Below are 12,434 nucleotides of genomic sequence, written 5' to 3' on the forward strand. Positions count from 1 at the left end.
CTCGACCGTGTGGCTGCGCCCGGGGCAGCCACCCTCACGTGCTTGTCTTCCAGGCCAACAACGACATCCTGGCCTTCCTGTCTGGCATGCCGGTGACCCGAAACACCAAGTACCTCGACCTCAAAAGCTCGGTGAGTCAGGACCACCCGCAGCGCACCGGGTCCCTCTCTCCCTCTGCTGGGCTCACCCGAGCAGACCGCCTGCCGGCGGCCCCTGGGGCGCCGGCTGCACCTGCTCCGCTGTGGGTCTCGCCTCGGCTCTCCAAGCAGCCCCCTTCCTCCCAAACACACTCTGACCTGCCCCCCTGCACATTGCTCTGGTTCTACAGGCAAACCCCTTGAATCGGCTCCACTGAGCTCAGAGTGTTTGGCCCTGGCCTCCTGAGATTGTCAACTACTTCCAGGGGCTGAGCTGCTGTTATTCTTGCCATGGTTGTTATTGTTATGAAAGGCAGCAAGACGTAGCACTTGGTTTCCAAGGTTTTTGTTTTTGTTTTTTGAGTAGCAGGAGCTCTTCTTAAGTGCCTTTAGTAGAAAATCTGGCGTAGTGTGTCCCAGTGAAGGAGGGGCTGGTCCTAGGCTAGAGGAGCCCCTCACCCAGGGCGGGAACTGCAGCCAGACAGCAGACCCTGCGCTGGGAGCAAATGGATTTAATCTGTGGCTCCGCACCGGGGGCTGTGACCTTGAGCGAGTCCCTGACCCCACTGAGCCTATTCCTGCAGCGGAAGCGGTGCTGGGCCTGCCTTCCACCCAGAGCCCTGGTGGGGAGGGGATGCGTGAACACCGGTGCCCGTCAGGACAGAGTTAGAAAGGATTCGGCCTTCACATCTGACTCCCCTGGAAACGCCGGTTCTCCATCGCGCCACCATCCCCCACCCCCCGGCCCCACCCCGCTCTACAAAGCCGGCGGGTATTTGCATGCGTTCTCCAAACAGCCCATCCATAGCAGGCCCCCCGGGTGCCCGTCCCCGCCTCCCTCGGGGATGTCCGCCCGGCTCGCTCTCCCCTGCGGAGGGGCAGGGCGGGGGTGGGGCCGCCGAGCCCCCAGGTGCCAGAGCCCCGCCCTCCGGCGCGAGCCAGAGGTTAATTACCTCCTGCGCCTTCCTGAAGAGCAGACGGAGCGGCCCAGGACGGTTCCACCCCTCTGGGCCCCGATTAAGGTGCTGCTTATTTCACTTCACAAGATGACTAATCACCGTCTTTAACTTTTACAAGGTGACTAATTCCCTCTAAGTGCAGGAGTCCCCCAGCGCCTGGGGCGCCCGGGACTGGGGAGAAGAGGCTTCCCTGGGACACGTGTGCCTCCAGCCTGCCTCCCTGGCCAGTCTAGCTGATAACAGCAGCCACCGGCCTCAGACACCGGCTTTCAAACCGGCGCCTTTCTCAGAACCATCCCGACTGCCCCAGACGCCCTTGAGTCAAGCCAGGGTCTCCCTGAGTGCGGAGCAGGGCGGGGGGGATTGGTCTGGCCCCCAGCGTGTCTGCATCTCCAGGGCCAGCCCTGCTGTTCCTGGCCTGGGCATCCTGCTCCAAGGGGAGGGTCCAGGCCTCTCGGGGGTCAGTTGCCCTTCCCGGGGCCTGATGGCCGAGGCGGTGATTGTGTCTCTCACTTCTCCCTCTCTTCCCTTCTTGGGAAACCTGCAAGGAAATCGATCCAGTGCTCTGAGTGTTTTTCTGTCCCCAAACCATTAATTCTGAGATTGGAGCAACAGGACAGGTCTCAGGAGGTTTCGTGCCCTGGTTGCTTGCAGTTAATTAGGGAAATGCAATTATCATCTGGAGGCGTGTTCCCTCCTCCACGCGGGGTGGGGGTGGCGTGGTCTGCAGCCTGTGGGGAGGGCAGCTCTCCCCTCCATTGCCTCCACGAAGGGGAGCCCGTGGGCGCCGAGGCTACAGGCGGGAAGGGCAGGAGGTGACCCTCCTCTGCCTCTTCACTTCCAGCACGAGATGCTCCGCTATAAGGAGGTCTGCTATTACATGCTCTTCGCCCTGGCTGCCTACGGCTGGCCCATGTACCTGATGCGGAAACCTGCCTGCGGCCTCTGCCAGCTGGCCCGGTCCTGCTCGTGAGTACCCCAGCCCTTCCCAGATCCCCGCCTGCCCTTGACGAGTGCAGAAGGGCTGAGGTCACAATGCCGGGCTAGCCCATGGTGGGGCAGGGTCTCCCTAAGCGACTGGGCCTGCCACCGTGCCCCCTGCGGCCCATGCTGCTGCTCTTCTGCACCATCTCTGGGCCAGGACCTTTCTGGTTCTGCATTATCCTGGCTGGGGTTTTGGAATCACACTTTGTGGGTTTGAACCCATACTTTGTCACTTTCAGAGTCAGGCAAGTCAGCATACCTCTGCAAGCCTCAGTTTCCTTATCTGTGAAATGGGGATGGTAACACATACCTCCTGGAGCTGCTCTCATCTCCCTCCACACCCCTCTCGACCCCTCCCCTCTGCCAACTTCCTCCCTTCCCCCAACTCCCCTCCTGTGCTCTGCCTTTCTGCAAGAAAGGCCTTTCTGGATAGAGACCCAATCCAAAGAAGCCTCTGGAAAGGCAGCAAGAAGGCCTTTTGTGAACGGCTCCAGTGCTCTTCACAAGGAGTTGGCAAGACCTCAGCTGGATGCTGCCCTTGGCCAACTTCGGGGGCGGGGTGGTGGGGGGCAGCCGGGGTGGACTCTGCCTTCCTAAGTGTGCCAGAGGAGGGCTCGGCTCCATGAGGGCCCCTCCCCTTCTCTGGCATCTCCACCTTCTGCCCAAGCCTGGCAGAAGGAGGATGGTTGCCCGGGTTCCCTGTTTCAGACAGGCTGGCATGTTGGGCGGGCAGCTTCTGTCCACCACACCCCTGCCCTTGGGGCCCACGGCAGCCACCCCCTCCTTCAGTGTCCTTTCCCCAGAAAGCCAGGGGGCTCTTTGGGTTGCCGTCACCATCCCCCAGTGACTGATAGAGCCGACCAGGGCACCCCACGCCCCTCCCTGTCTCTGCCAGCCCACAGACAGCATCCTTGGAGCCCCTGCGGCCACTGAGAGGTCCTGAGGGGTCCTGAGACCTGGGATCCCACAGCCCTGCTCCATTACTCACTGGCAGGGCAGGGACGTCATTTGCACAGGCAGGCCTCTCCTGCCAGTAGGATCTTTCAGAAGCCGAGACGGCGGTAGTGTCCCTGGTGGTCTGGGCATCCAAGGGGCTCTGCCAGCGGGGCAAGGCTGCATTCATATCAGTTTCTCAGAGCTGCCAGAAGAGGCAGCAGAAAGACCTCAGACCCGGGAATGCCCAGCTGGGTCCCTGCTGAGAAGAGCCGGGTGCTGGAAATCAGAGAAGAGGCAGGCCTGAAGTCTCAGCCTACAGCCCAGAGGGTCAGGCTACCTTCTCCGAGCCCAGCCTGTCCGCAGCAGCCCAGGTTCCCAGCATGGGCTAGATGAAGGACTGCCTACCTGCCTCAGGCCCAGGCTTGTCACCTGGAGTGGATTTCCCATCCCATGCAGAGCATGGCAAGCCAGGCCTGCCTATGCCCCCCTGCAACCCTGGGGACACCCCCATTCAGCCCCAGCCCTGCCCTGGACATGTGGTTGGTCTCCTGTGGGCAGGAGAGGCCCTGACAAAGGCCAAGCACGTGCTCAGGGCTCCCACAGCCTCGGAGCCCCCTCAGCACCCAGCCTCCTCTAGGTGGGAGTGCTGGCCTCAAAGGTGCCATGGGCCCTTCCCTCCCAGGCTGCTGGCCCTGCCACTCTTGTGGTTCCCCAAGCCCCCAGGTCATTGACTCAGGGGCTGTCCTCTCCCTGGTGGCTGCTGTGTGCCAGGCTCTTTCTGCATCTTGGGCCTCTGATCTCACCCCAGCCTTGTGGAGTAGCTATCGGCACCTGCCGCCCAGGCCGTTGCAGTCAGGAAGGGCCACCAGAGCAAGGGTTCCAGCCTGGGTCTCTGTCTCCCAGGCCACGCTGGCAGTCACCTGCTCAGTGCTGGAGGGCCAGGCTGAGGCTGGAGAGCGGTGATAGCTGCCTGAAAATGAGAGCCTGGCCCACAGACCCAGAGCTGTGTCCACTTGGACCAGCAGTGGCAGGAGAGAGGGGAGGGGTCTCCTGGAGTAAATGGAGGTGGTTGCCCACCCCAGGCCCTCTCGCTTCCAAGATGTAGCTTGACCCTGGGTTTTCCCATGGAGGCCTCTTTCCGTTGGGAGTTCTGCATCAGTCCCTCAGGGGCTGCTGCGGTGAAGACAGACCTCTCCGCGTCACCTAAATTTAGGATTCTTAGTAAAATCTTAGCCATCAGATCAGGAAAGCAGACGGTGGCTACAGCCACGAAATCCAAAACGCTTGCTTCTTGGAAGAAAACCTTTGACAAACCTAGACAGCATATTAAAAAGTAGAGACATTACTTTGCCAACAAAGGTCCGTCTAGTCAAAGCTATGGTTTTTCCAGTAGTCATGTTATAGATGTGAGCGTTGGACCATAAAAAAGGCTGAGCGCTGAAGAATTGATGCTTTTGAACTGTGGTGTTGGAGAAGACTCTTGAGAGTTCCTTGGACTGCAAGGAGATCAAACCAGTCAATCCTAAAGGAAATCAACCCTGACTATTCAGTGGAAGGACTGATGCTGAAGCTCCAATACTTTGGCCACCTGATACAAAGAACCAACTCATTAGAGAAGACCTTGATGCTGGGCAGGATTGAAGGCAGGAGGAGAAGTGGACGACAGAGGATGAGATGGTTGGATGGTATGACCAACTTGATGGACATGAGTTTGAGCAAGCTCCAGGAGATGGTGAAGGACAGGGAAGCCTGGCATGCTGCAGTCCATGGGGTCGCAAAGAGTCAGACACAAGTGAGCGACTGAACGGCAACAGGAAAGCGGGCAGATTTGGGTCACATGCTTTCTGGGTCCCTGAGCCCCATATGTTGGGCGCTCGCTCCCTCTGGTGGCCCAAGGAGTAACTGCACCCAGGCTGGGTGTCCAGCTCAGCAGCTCACCCATTCATTTTTGGGGAGATCAGTCCTGGATGTTCCTTGGAAGGAATGATGCTAAAGCTGAAACGCCAGTACTTTGGCCACCTCATGCGAAGAGTTGACTCATTAGAAAAGACTCTGATGCTGGGAGGGATTGGGGGCAGGAGGAGAAGGGGACGACCGAGGATGAGATGGCTGGATGGCATCACCGACTCATTGGACATGAGTCTGAGTGAACTCCGAGAGTTGGTGATGGACAGGGAGGCCTGGCGTGCTGCAATTCATGGGGTCGCAAAGAGACACGACTGAGCGACTGAACTGAACTGTGTTGTGGGCAATGCCAAAGAATGTTCAAACTACCCCACTATTGCACTTATTTCACATGCTAGCAAGGTAATGCTCAAAATCATTCAAACTAGGCTTCACCATGGTGTAAAGTGAGAAATTCCAGATGTACGAGCTGGATTTAGAAAGGGCAGAGGAACCAGAGATCAAATTGCCAACATCTTCTGGATCATAGAAAAAGCAAGAGAATTCCAAAAAAATCTACTTCTGCTTCATTGACTACACTAAAGCCTTTGATTATGTGGATCACAACAAACTGTGGAAAGTTCTTCAAGAGATGGGAATACTAGACCACCTTACCTGCCTCCTAAGAAACCTTTATGCAGGTCAAGAAGCAACAGTTAGAAATGGACATGGAAAAATGGACTGGTTCCAGATTGGGAAAGGAGTATGTCAAGGGTGTATATTGTCACCCTGTTTATTTAACTTATATGCTGAGTACATCATGAGAAATGTCAGGCTGGATGAAGTGCAAGCTGGAATCAAGATTGCCGGGAGAAATATCAGTAACCTCAGATATGCAGATGACACCACTGTTATGGCAGAAAGCAAAGAGCCTATTGATGAATGTTAAAGAGGAGGGTGGAAAAGTTGGCTTAAAACTCAACATTCAAAAAACTAAGATCATGGCATCTGGTTCCATCACTTCATGGCAAATAGATGGGGGAAAAATGGAAACAGTGACGGACTTTATTTTCTTCGGCTCCAAAATCACTACGGACTGTGACTGTAGCCATGAAATTAAAAGGCACTTGCTCCTTAGAAAAAAAGCTATACAAACCTAGACAGAGTAGTACAAAGCAGAGATATCACTTTGCCAACAAAGGTCCATAGCTTTGACTATGATTTTCCCAGTGGTCATCTATGAATGTGAGAGTTTGACCATAAAGAAGGCTGAGTGCTGAAGAACTGATGCTTTTGAACTGTGGTGTTAGAGAAGACTCTTGAGAGTCCCATGGACTGCAAGGAGATCAAACCAGTCACTCCTAAAGGAAGTCAGCTCTGTATATTCATTGGAAGGACTGCTGCTAAAGCTGAAGCTCCAATACTTTGGCCAGCTGGTGCGAAGCGCCGACTCACTGGAAAACACTCTGATGCTGGGAAAGACTGAGGAGGGAGCAGGAGAAAGGGGCAACAGAGGATGAGATGGTTGGATGGTATCATCGACTCAATGGATGTGAGTTTGAGCAAACTCCGAGAGATTGTGAAGGACAGGGGAGCCTGGCATGCTATAGTTCATGGGCTCGAAAAGAGTCAGACACAACTGAACGACTGAGCAACAACTGTGTTTTTGGTGCTGGGGAGGCACAGACAAGGAAATGCAGTGCTTTGGAGCATAGGAGTATTTTGGAGAAAAATTGAGCTGACTGTGTGGTCAAACTGGGGAACACTGGGCAGGGGCTAGCTGTCATATGAGGTGGCCCCAAGAGGATCTCACAGCAGTATAAACTGCGCAGAGGCCTCAAGAAGCGAGGGGTCCAACCACACACTATCCAGGAGGAGAATGTTCCAGGTTGAGGGAACAGCAGTGCAGAGATGCTGAGGCAGGAATGTATCCCCAGTGCATCCAAGAGGAATGGGAGGCAACAGGCCAGAGAACGGAGCCAGATGGAGCTGGGCCTTCGGTGCTTGCTTGGACTCTGGCGTTTATACTGGGCAGGAAGGGCAGTATTGGAAGGTGTTGAATGTAGTGATGTAGCTCATCTTATAGCTTAAAAAAAAATTTCTTTTATTTATTTATTTTTGGCTGCGCTGGGTTTTAGTTGCTGTAGCTGTGGAGCGTGGGGGCTGCTCTTCCTTGCCGTATGCAGGCTTCTCACTGAAGTGGCTTTTCTTGTTGCAGAGGGTGGGCTTGATAGTTGCAGTTCCCGGGCTCTACAGCACAGGCTCAATAGTTGCGGCTCATGGGCTTAGTTGGTCCAACGCACGTGGGATCTTCCCAGATGAGGGACTGAACCCATGTCTCCTGCATTGGCAGGCAGACTCTTTACCACTGAGCCACCAGGGATGCCACCTTATCTTTTATCATAAAAGGTCACTGGCTGAGAACATAAGGGGTGGCTGTGAGTGAGGAGGACCAGTTGGGAGCCCCTGTGACATTCTGAGGCAGGGATAAGGTGGCTTGGAGCAGGGCGGGGGGATGGGGGCAAGAAACGGAAAGCATTTGGCATCTGGATGTGAATTTGAAGGCACAGCTGATGGATGTGCTGACCGATGATATGGGATATGAGGTGGGTTGAGGACCCGCTGGCTCTAAGCGTGGGCTGAATGCCCAGGGGGGGGTGTGGGGGACTGTTGAAGCACAGGGGGCTAGGCCCTTGGGATCTGGGGCTGAGGGAACTGCAATCCTGGGGGACATCTGGGAGGAGGGTTTTCATAGGCGGTTGAATGCAAGCAGTTCTGGGGGGCTCTTTGGCACTCAGGTGGTATTTAAAGCCCAAAAGTGGGTGAGGCCCTGGGAGCTTGTGTCATTAGAAAGAAGAGGAGGTCCAGGGCTGTCCTCTGGTCTCAGTGAGAAGACACGGATGAGGAGAAGCAGCCCAGGAGAGGGGTGCCTCCCGCTGAATGGAGAGAGTAAAAGGGGGCGGGAGAGACCCCCGGGGTCACGTGTTGTCAAGAAGCCGAATAAGGCGAGGACTGGGGAACGGGCTGGAGAGCTTTGCAAGGGAGGCTCTCAGAGAGGGCGTGGGGCTGGCTGCAAGAACAGATTCCCGAGAGGATGGGGGGGACCGTGGCTCCATTGAGGTCCCGGGCTCTGAGCCCTCTGCCACCCGCCCAGGTGCTGCTTGTGCCCCGCCCGGCCCCGGTTCGCCCCCGGAGTCACCATCGAGGAAGACAACTGCTGCGGCTGCAACGCCATCGCCATCCGACGCCACTTCCTGGACGAGAACATGACCGCGGTGGACATCGTCTACACCTCCTGCCATGACGCGGTGAGGGTCCAGGCGGGCTGGTCCACAGCCTCCCCACAGCCTGGGTCCTGCGCAGGCTGCAGGGGGCAGACGGGGCTGCCCTCGGTGGCAGGAGCCCTTGGCCTGGCTGGCATCGCTCCCCTAGGTGGGCAAACCAGAGCTGGGCCATCACCTTCTCCCAACATCCTGGTCTGTGCCCACTCTGCAGCTAGGAAGTGGACCCCAGCCCTGCACCTGCTGTTGGGGCTTCTTGGCTCCAGCCTTTGGGGGAAGGAATTGAGGGACATGGGGAAGCACTGGGGAGGGGAGAGGGCAGCCCCTCGGACCAGGCAGGCAGGACCTGGTGCTCAGGGCGCCCGAGTCAGCGGAGTTGGGAGGGCAGGGCAGGCTGGGTGCTGGCCTGGGAGGGACCTACTGTGACCCTCGCAGGCCTCGGGCTCAGGGGCCAGTGGAGCCAGAGTCTCGGGCCCGGAGGAGATCTGCTCCCGTCACTTCCCCGCATCCGGCCCCAGTACAGGGGCCCCTGCGGCTCACGCGCTGCCCTTCTGCCAGGTCTATGAAACCCCCTTCTACGTGGCGGTGGACCACGACAAGAAGAAGGTGGTGATCAGTATCCGGGGAACCCTGTCCCCCAAGGTACGCCGCCCAGGGACCCCGCCCGACCCCGGGCCCCCTCACAGCCCCTGGGGGCGCCCACCTCCTTCTCCCTGTTCTCAGTCCCACGCCTCACCATCCTCCCTGCCCCCAGGACGCCCTGACAGACCTGACTGGTGACGCCGAGCGCCTCCCCGTGGAGGGCCACCACGGCACCTGGCTGGGACACAAGGTACCCCCACCTGCTCTCATGGGCCCCCATGTTTCTCCTCTCTGCTGCCAGCAGGCAGGCCTGGCCCGTGGTTGGGGCAGGGCCTCCTCCGGAGTCGCTCCTCTCACCAAGAGAGAGATGGTCAGAGTGGTGTGGATCAGTCTGGAACGTCCACTGCTGCCCACCTGCCAGGACCCCCAAGCCCTGCACAGCCCAGACCCTGTCCCACAAGAGAGAGCTCAAGGAGGCAACAGAGAAGGGATCTCACTGGTTCCTCCTAGACCCACAATCCCTCTGAGCCTCAGTTTTCTCATCTGTGAAATGGAAATGATGTGATCAAGTGTCCAGCAGCACCCCCAGCCCCCCGCCAGGTTGTCCTGAGGACCCAAGGGGGACGTGAGCGCGACAGGGTTGCTGAGCTTCCCATCACTGGTCTCACTGGTCCCTGATGGGCCCTCGTGCCTCCCCATGATAGTGACACCCACCTCTGTTCCTCCTTACCCAGGGGATGGTCCTCTCGGCTGAGTACATCAAGAAGAAGCTGGAGCAGGAGATGGTCCTGTCCCAGGCCTTCGGGCGAGACCTGGTAAGGGGTTTTTCATGCCGCAAGCCCTCCCACGAGGCAACAGGCTGGGGACAGAATGGGTGAATGATGGCGCCCTCCCCACCCCACCCCCACAAGCCAGACTCAGACACTCTCCTTCCATCCCAGGCCCCCAGCCCTCTCCTCGCTGCTCAGTCCTTCCCACCCTCTCTGGCCCTTTCTTCTTTGGTACCAGCTCCTCTTGGACACCTCTGCTCAGCCCCACCCGCGTTACGGTGCCGGGCACCCAAGGCACAAAGATGGCTCAGGTCCTGGGCTTCTGAGATGCTGAGCAGAAAGAACACAGAATGTGATTGCAGAGCAGATAGAAGGGGCACTGCTGTGGTTGGGTTGATCTGAGCCCGGCCCGCTGCCCACCCCTCCCTGTGCAGGCAGGCAGCTCCCGAGGGGCTCCCAGTTGCCCTTCCCAAAGCCAAGCCGTCCCTGGGCTCAGGAGACCTGGTCCAGCTGTTGGGGCCCAGGGATGGGAGCAGGTGACCACATGGTCATAGTAGAGCGTAATCACTCATACAAAGGTCTGTCCCGGGTGCAGGCTTCCCTGGTGGCTCAGTGGTGAAGGATCCACCTGCCAATGCAGGAGACCCAGGTTCAATCCCTGGGTCAGGAAGATCCCCTGGAGAAGGAAATGGCTACCCACTCCAGTATTCTTGCCTAGGAAACCCCATGGATAGCGGAGCCTGGCGGGCTACAGTCCATGGGGTCTCAAAGAGTCAGACACAACTTAACTGACTGAACAACAGCAACAATCCCAGGTACAGACACAATGTCTTGGAGGGAGTTAGCCTCTCCTGGAAAATCAGGAGGGGCTTCTCCAAGGAGAAGGCTTCTCCTCTGTGCAAGGTTTTGAAGGATGAGTAGGAGTTTGTTAAATAGTCTCTCTAAGAAGTTGCTCCATGGGCATCTAGCTTGGCTCTTCCTGTGCCCAGCACAGCACAGACGTGATCCCAGGCCTCTGGGGAGTGCCCTCTGCCTCCCTGGGGTCAGCCTGGCAGCAGCAGGGCGGGGCGCTCAGGGCTGCTCTCCGCCCCCAGGGCCGCGGAACCAAGCACTACGGCCTGATTGTGGTGGGCCACTCTCTGGGTGCAGGCACCGCCGCCATCCTCTCCTTCCTCCTGAGACCCCAGTACCCAACCCTCAAGTGCTTTGCCTACTCCCCCCCAGGGGGCCTGCTGAGGTAAGCGGTCCAGGGGGCGCTTGGCTGGGGCTGGTGGGGCCAAGGGTGGGCGGTGGGGGGAGCTGGCTTGGGCCGGGGGCTGCCCTGGGCAGGCTGGTGTCTGGTCATGGGGAACCTGGGGATGGCCTGCAGCATGGAAGCAGGTGCTCTGTCAAGTGCCAGGCCCACACTGGGATCCAGCCCCAGCAGCGCCTTGCTGACAGGGTAGGCGGGGCAGGGACCCCAGCCCTACTCCCCACAGGGGTCTTATTTTTTTTTAATTTCTTTATTTGGCTGTGCCAGGTCTTAGCTCTGGCACTGGAGGTCTTTGCGCTTCCTTGTGGCCTGCGAGGTCTTTTTAGTTGCCGCATGTGGGATCTGGTTCCCTGACCAGGGATTGAACCCAGGCCCCCCTGCCTTGGGAGCGTGGAGCCCTAGCCACTGGACCACCAGGGAAGTCTCCCCTCAGAGGGTCTCGAGTCAAGAAGCTGGCTCCAGGAATGCTGGAGCAGAGCCCCCCCAGGAAACACACTTCGCCCCTCCCCTGCCTTAGCGCCCCGTTGGCTTCCCTTGCAGCGAGGATGCTATGGAGTACTCCAAGGAGTTTGTGACGGCTGTGGTTCTGGGCAAAGACCTTGTTCCCAGGCAAGTCGGTCCCTCTCTCCCCCGGCCTGCTCTGGGCTGTCCTCCCCCTCAGGCCCTCACCCAGGTGGCCCGTCTTTCTCATTGAGATTCCCACCTCCTCGAGGGACCCCAGAACCCCCGCCACTCGTGTCCAGGGTGAGAGGACAAGGTGGGCCCGGCCTGCTCCGCCCCACTTCCTGGCCTCACTTCCTGACTGGGCCCTGCTGAGCTGCAGGCCCTCCTCCACCTGCCCCGTGACCCTGATGGACCAGTCTCCTTGTTCCTGGGGCTCCAGCTGCCCGTCACTTCCACCTCCCCATCCCTGGCCAGCCCCGGCTGACGTTCTGTCTTGTTCCCTCCCCCAGGATCGGCCTCTCCCAGCTGGAAGGCTTCCGCAGACAGCTCCTGGATGTCCTGCAGCGAAGCACCAAGCCCAAAGTGAGCTCGTCCCCTCTCTCCCGCCTGGGCAGCCAGGGCTCTAGTCTCCCTGACCTCCTGCTGGCCACCCACCCCTCAGCACAAAGCACACGAGGCCCCCGCTGTGGGAGGCCAGACTGGGGTGTGATTGGTGTCTCGGGGACCTCAGGCTCATAGACTCTCAGCGTCTCTGCGCTCCCCCTAGCTGCCCCCTGCCTGTCCTTGTGCAGATGGGGAAACTGAGCCCCATAGTGGGCAAGGGGCTCACTTTTGCTCACACAGCCAGTTGTAACACAGTCAGGACGGGAGCTGAGGACTCCTGAGTCCTGGCCCCTCGGCCCAGAGCCACCTGCAGTCAGGCCAAAGCCGTCCCAAGGTTCAGTGGTCCCGTGTGACTGGAAGTCCTCCTCCAAAGCCCACCGCGATCCCCCAGGCTCAGGGAGGCTGGAGTTCACCTGCAGAGGGGACCTGGGGGCAGTGGGTTCTGCTTTTGCCTGCAGCTGAGAGGAGAGGGCCAGCCCTTCCTAACCCCCCCTCAGGCCTGTATAGGGCAGGACACTGGGGGCTTCTCCTGTAGCAAGCTGGCATTCAATGTGCTAAGCCAAAGGTGGGCAGGCTGCGGCCAGGCACACCAAGGCAGGCAG

General features: G+C 58.6%; 1 protein-coding gene across 4 annotated transcripts in view; it reads left to right on the plus strand.

The window, feature by feature from the left end:
• Positions 1–12,434, plus strand: part of DAGLA (diacylglycerol lipase alpha) — a 66,928-nt gene that overhangs the window by 47,147 nt on the left and 7,347 nt on the right. For all 4 annotated transcript variants that reach the window (XM_060404299.1, XM_015103136.4, XM_060404298.1 and 1 more), the window contains 9 exons: positions 54–131; positions 1,941–2,065; positions 8,055–8,208; positions 8,740–8,823; positions 8,936–9,013; positions 9,498–9,578; positions 10,628–10,770; positions 11,326–11,394; positions 11,739–11,811. In XM_060404299.1, the coding sequence (XP_060260282.1) occupies positions 54–131; positions 1,941–2,065; positions 8,055–8,208; positions 8,740–8,823; positions 8,936–9,013; positions 9,498–9,578; positions 10,628–10,770; positions 11,326–11,394; positions 11,739–11,811 (885 nt within the window). The remainder of the gene's footprint in view (positions 1–53; positions 132–1,940; positions 2,066–8,054; positions 8,209–8,739; positions 8,824–8,935; positions 9,014–9,497; positions 9,579–10,627; positions 10,771–11,325; positions 11,395–11,738; positions 11,812–12,434) is intronic.

This window comes from Ovis aries, chromosome 21 (genome assembly GCF_016772045.2).
Source record: "Ovis aries strain OAR_USU_Benz2616 breed Rambouillet chromosome 21, ARS-UI_Ramb_v3.0, whole genome shotgun sequence".
NCBI classification, from domain to species: Eukaryota; Metazoa; Chordata; class Mammalia; order Artiodactyla; family Bovidae; genus Ovis; species Ovis aries.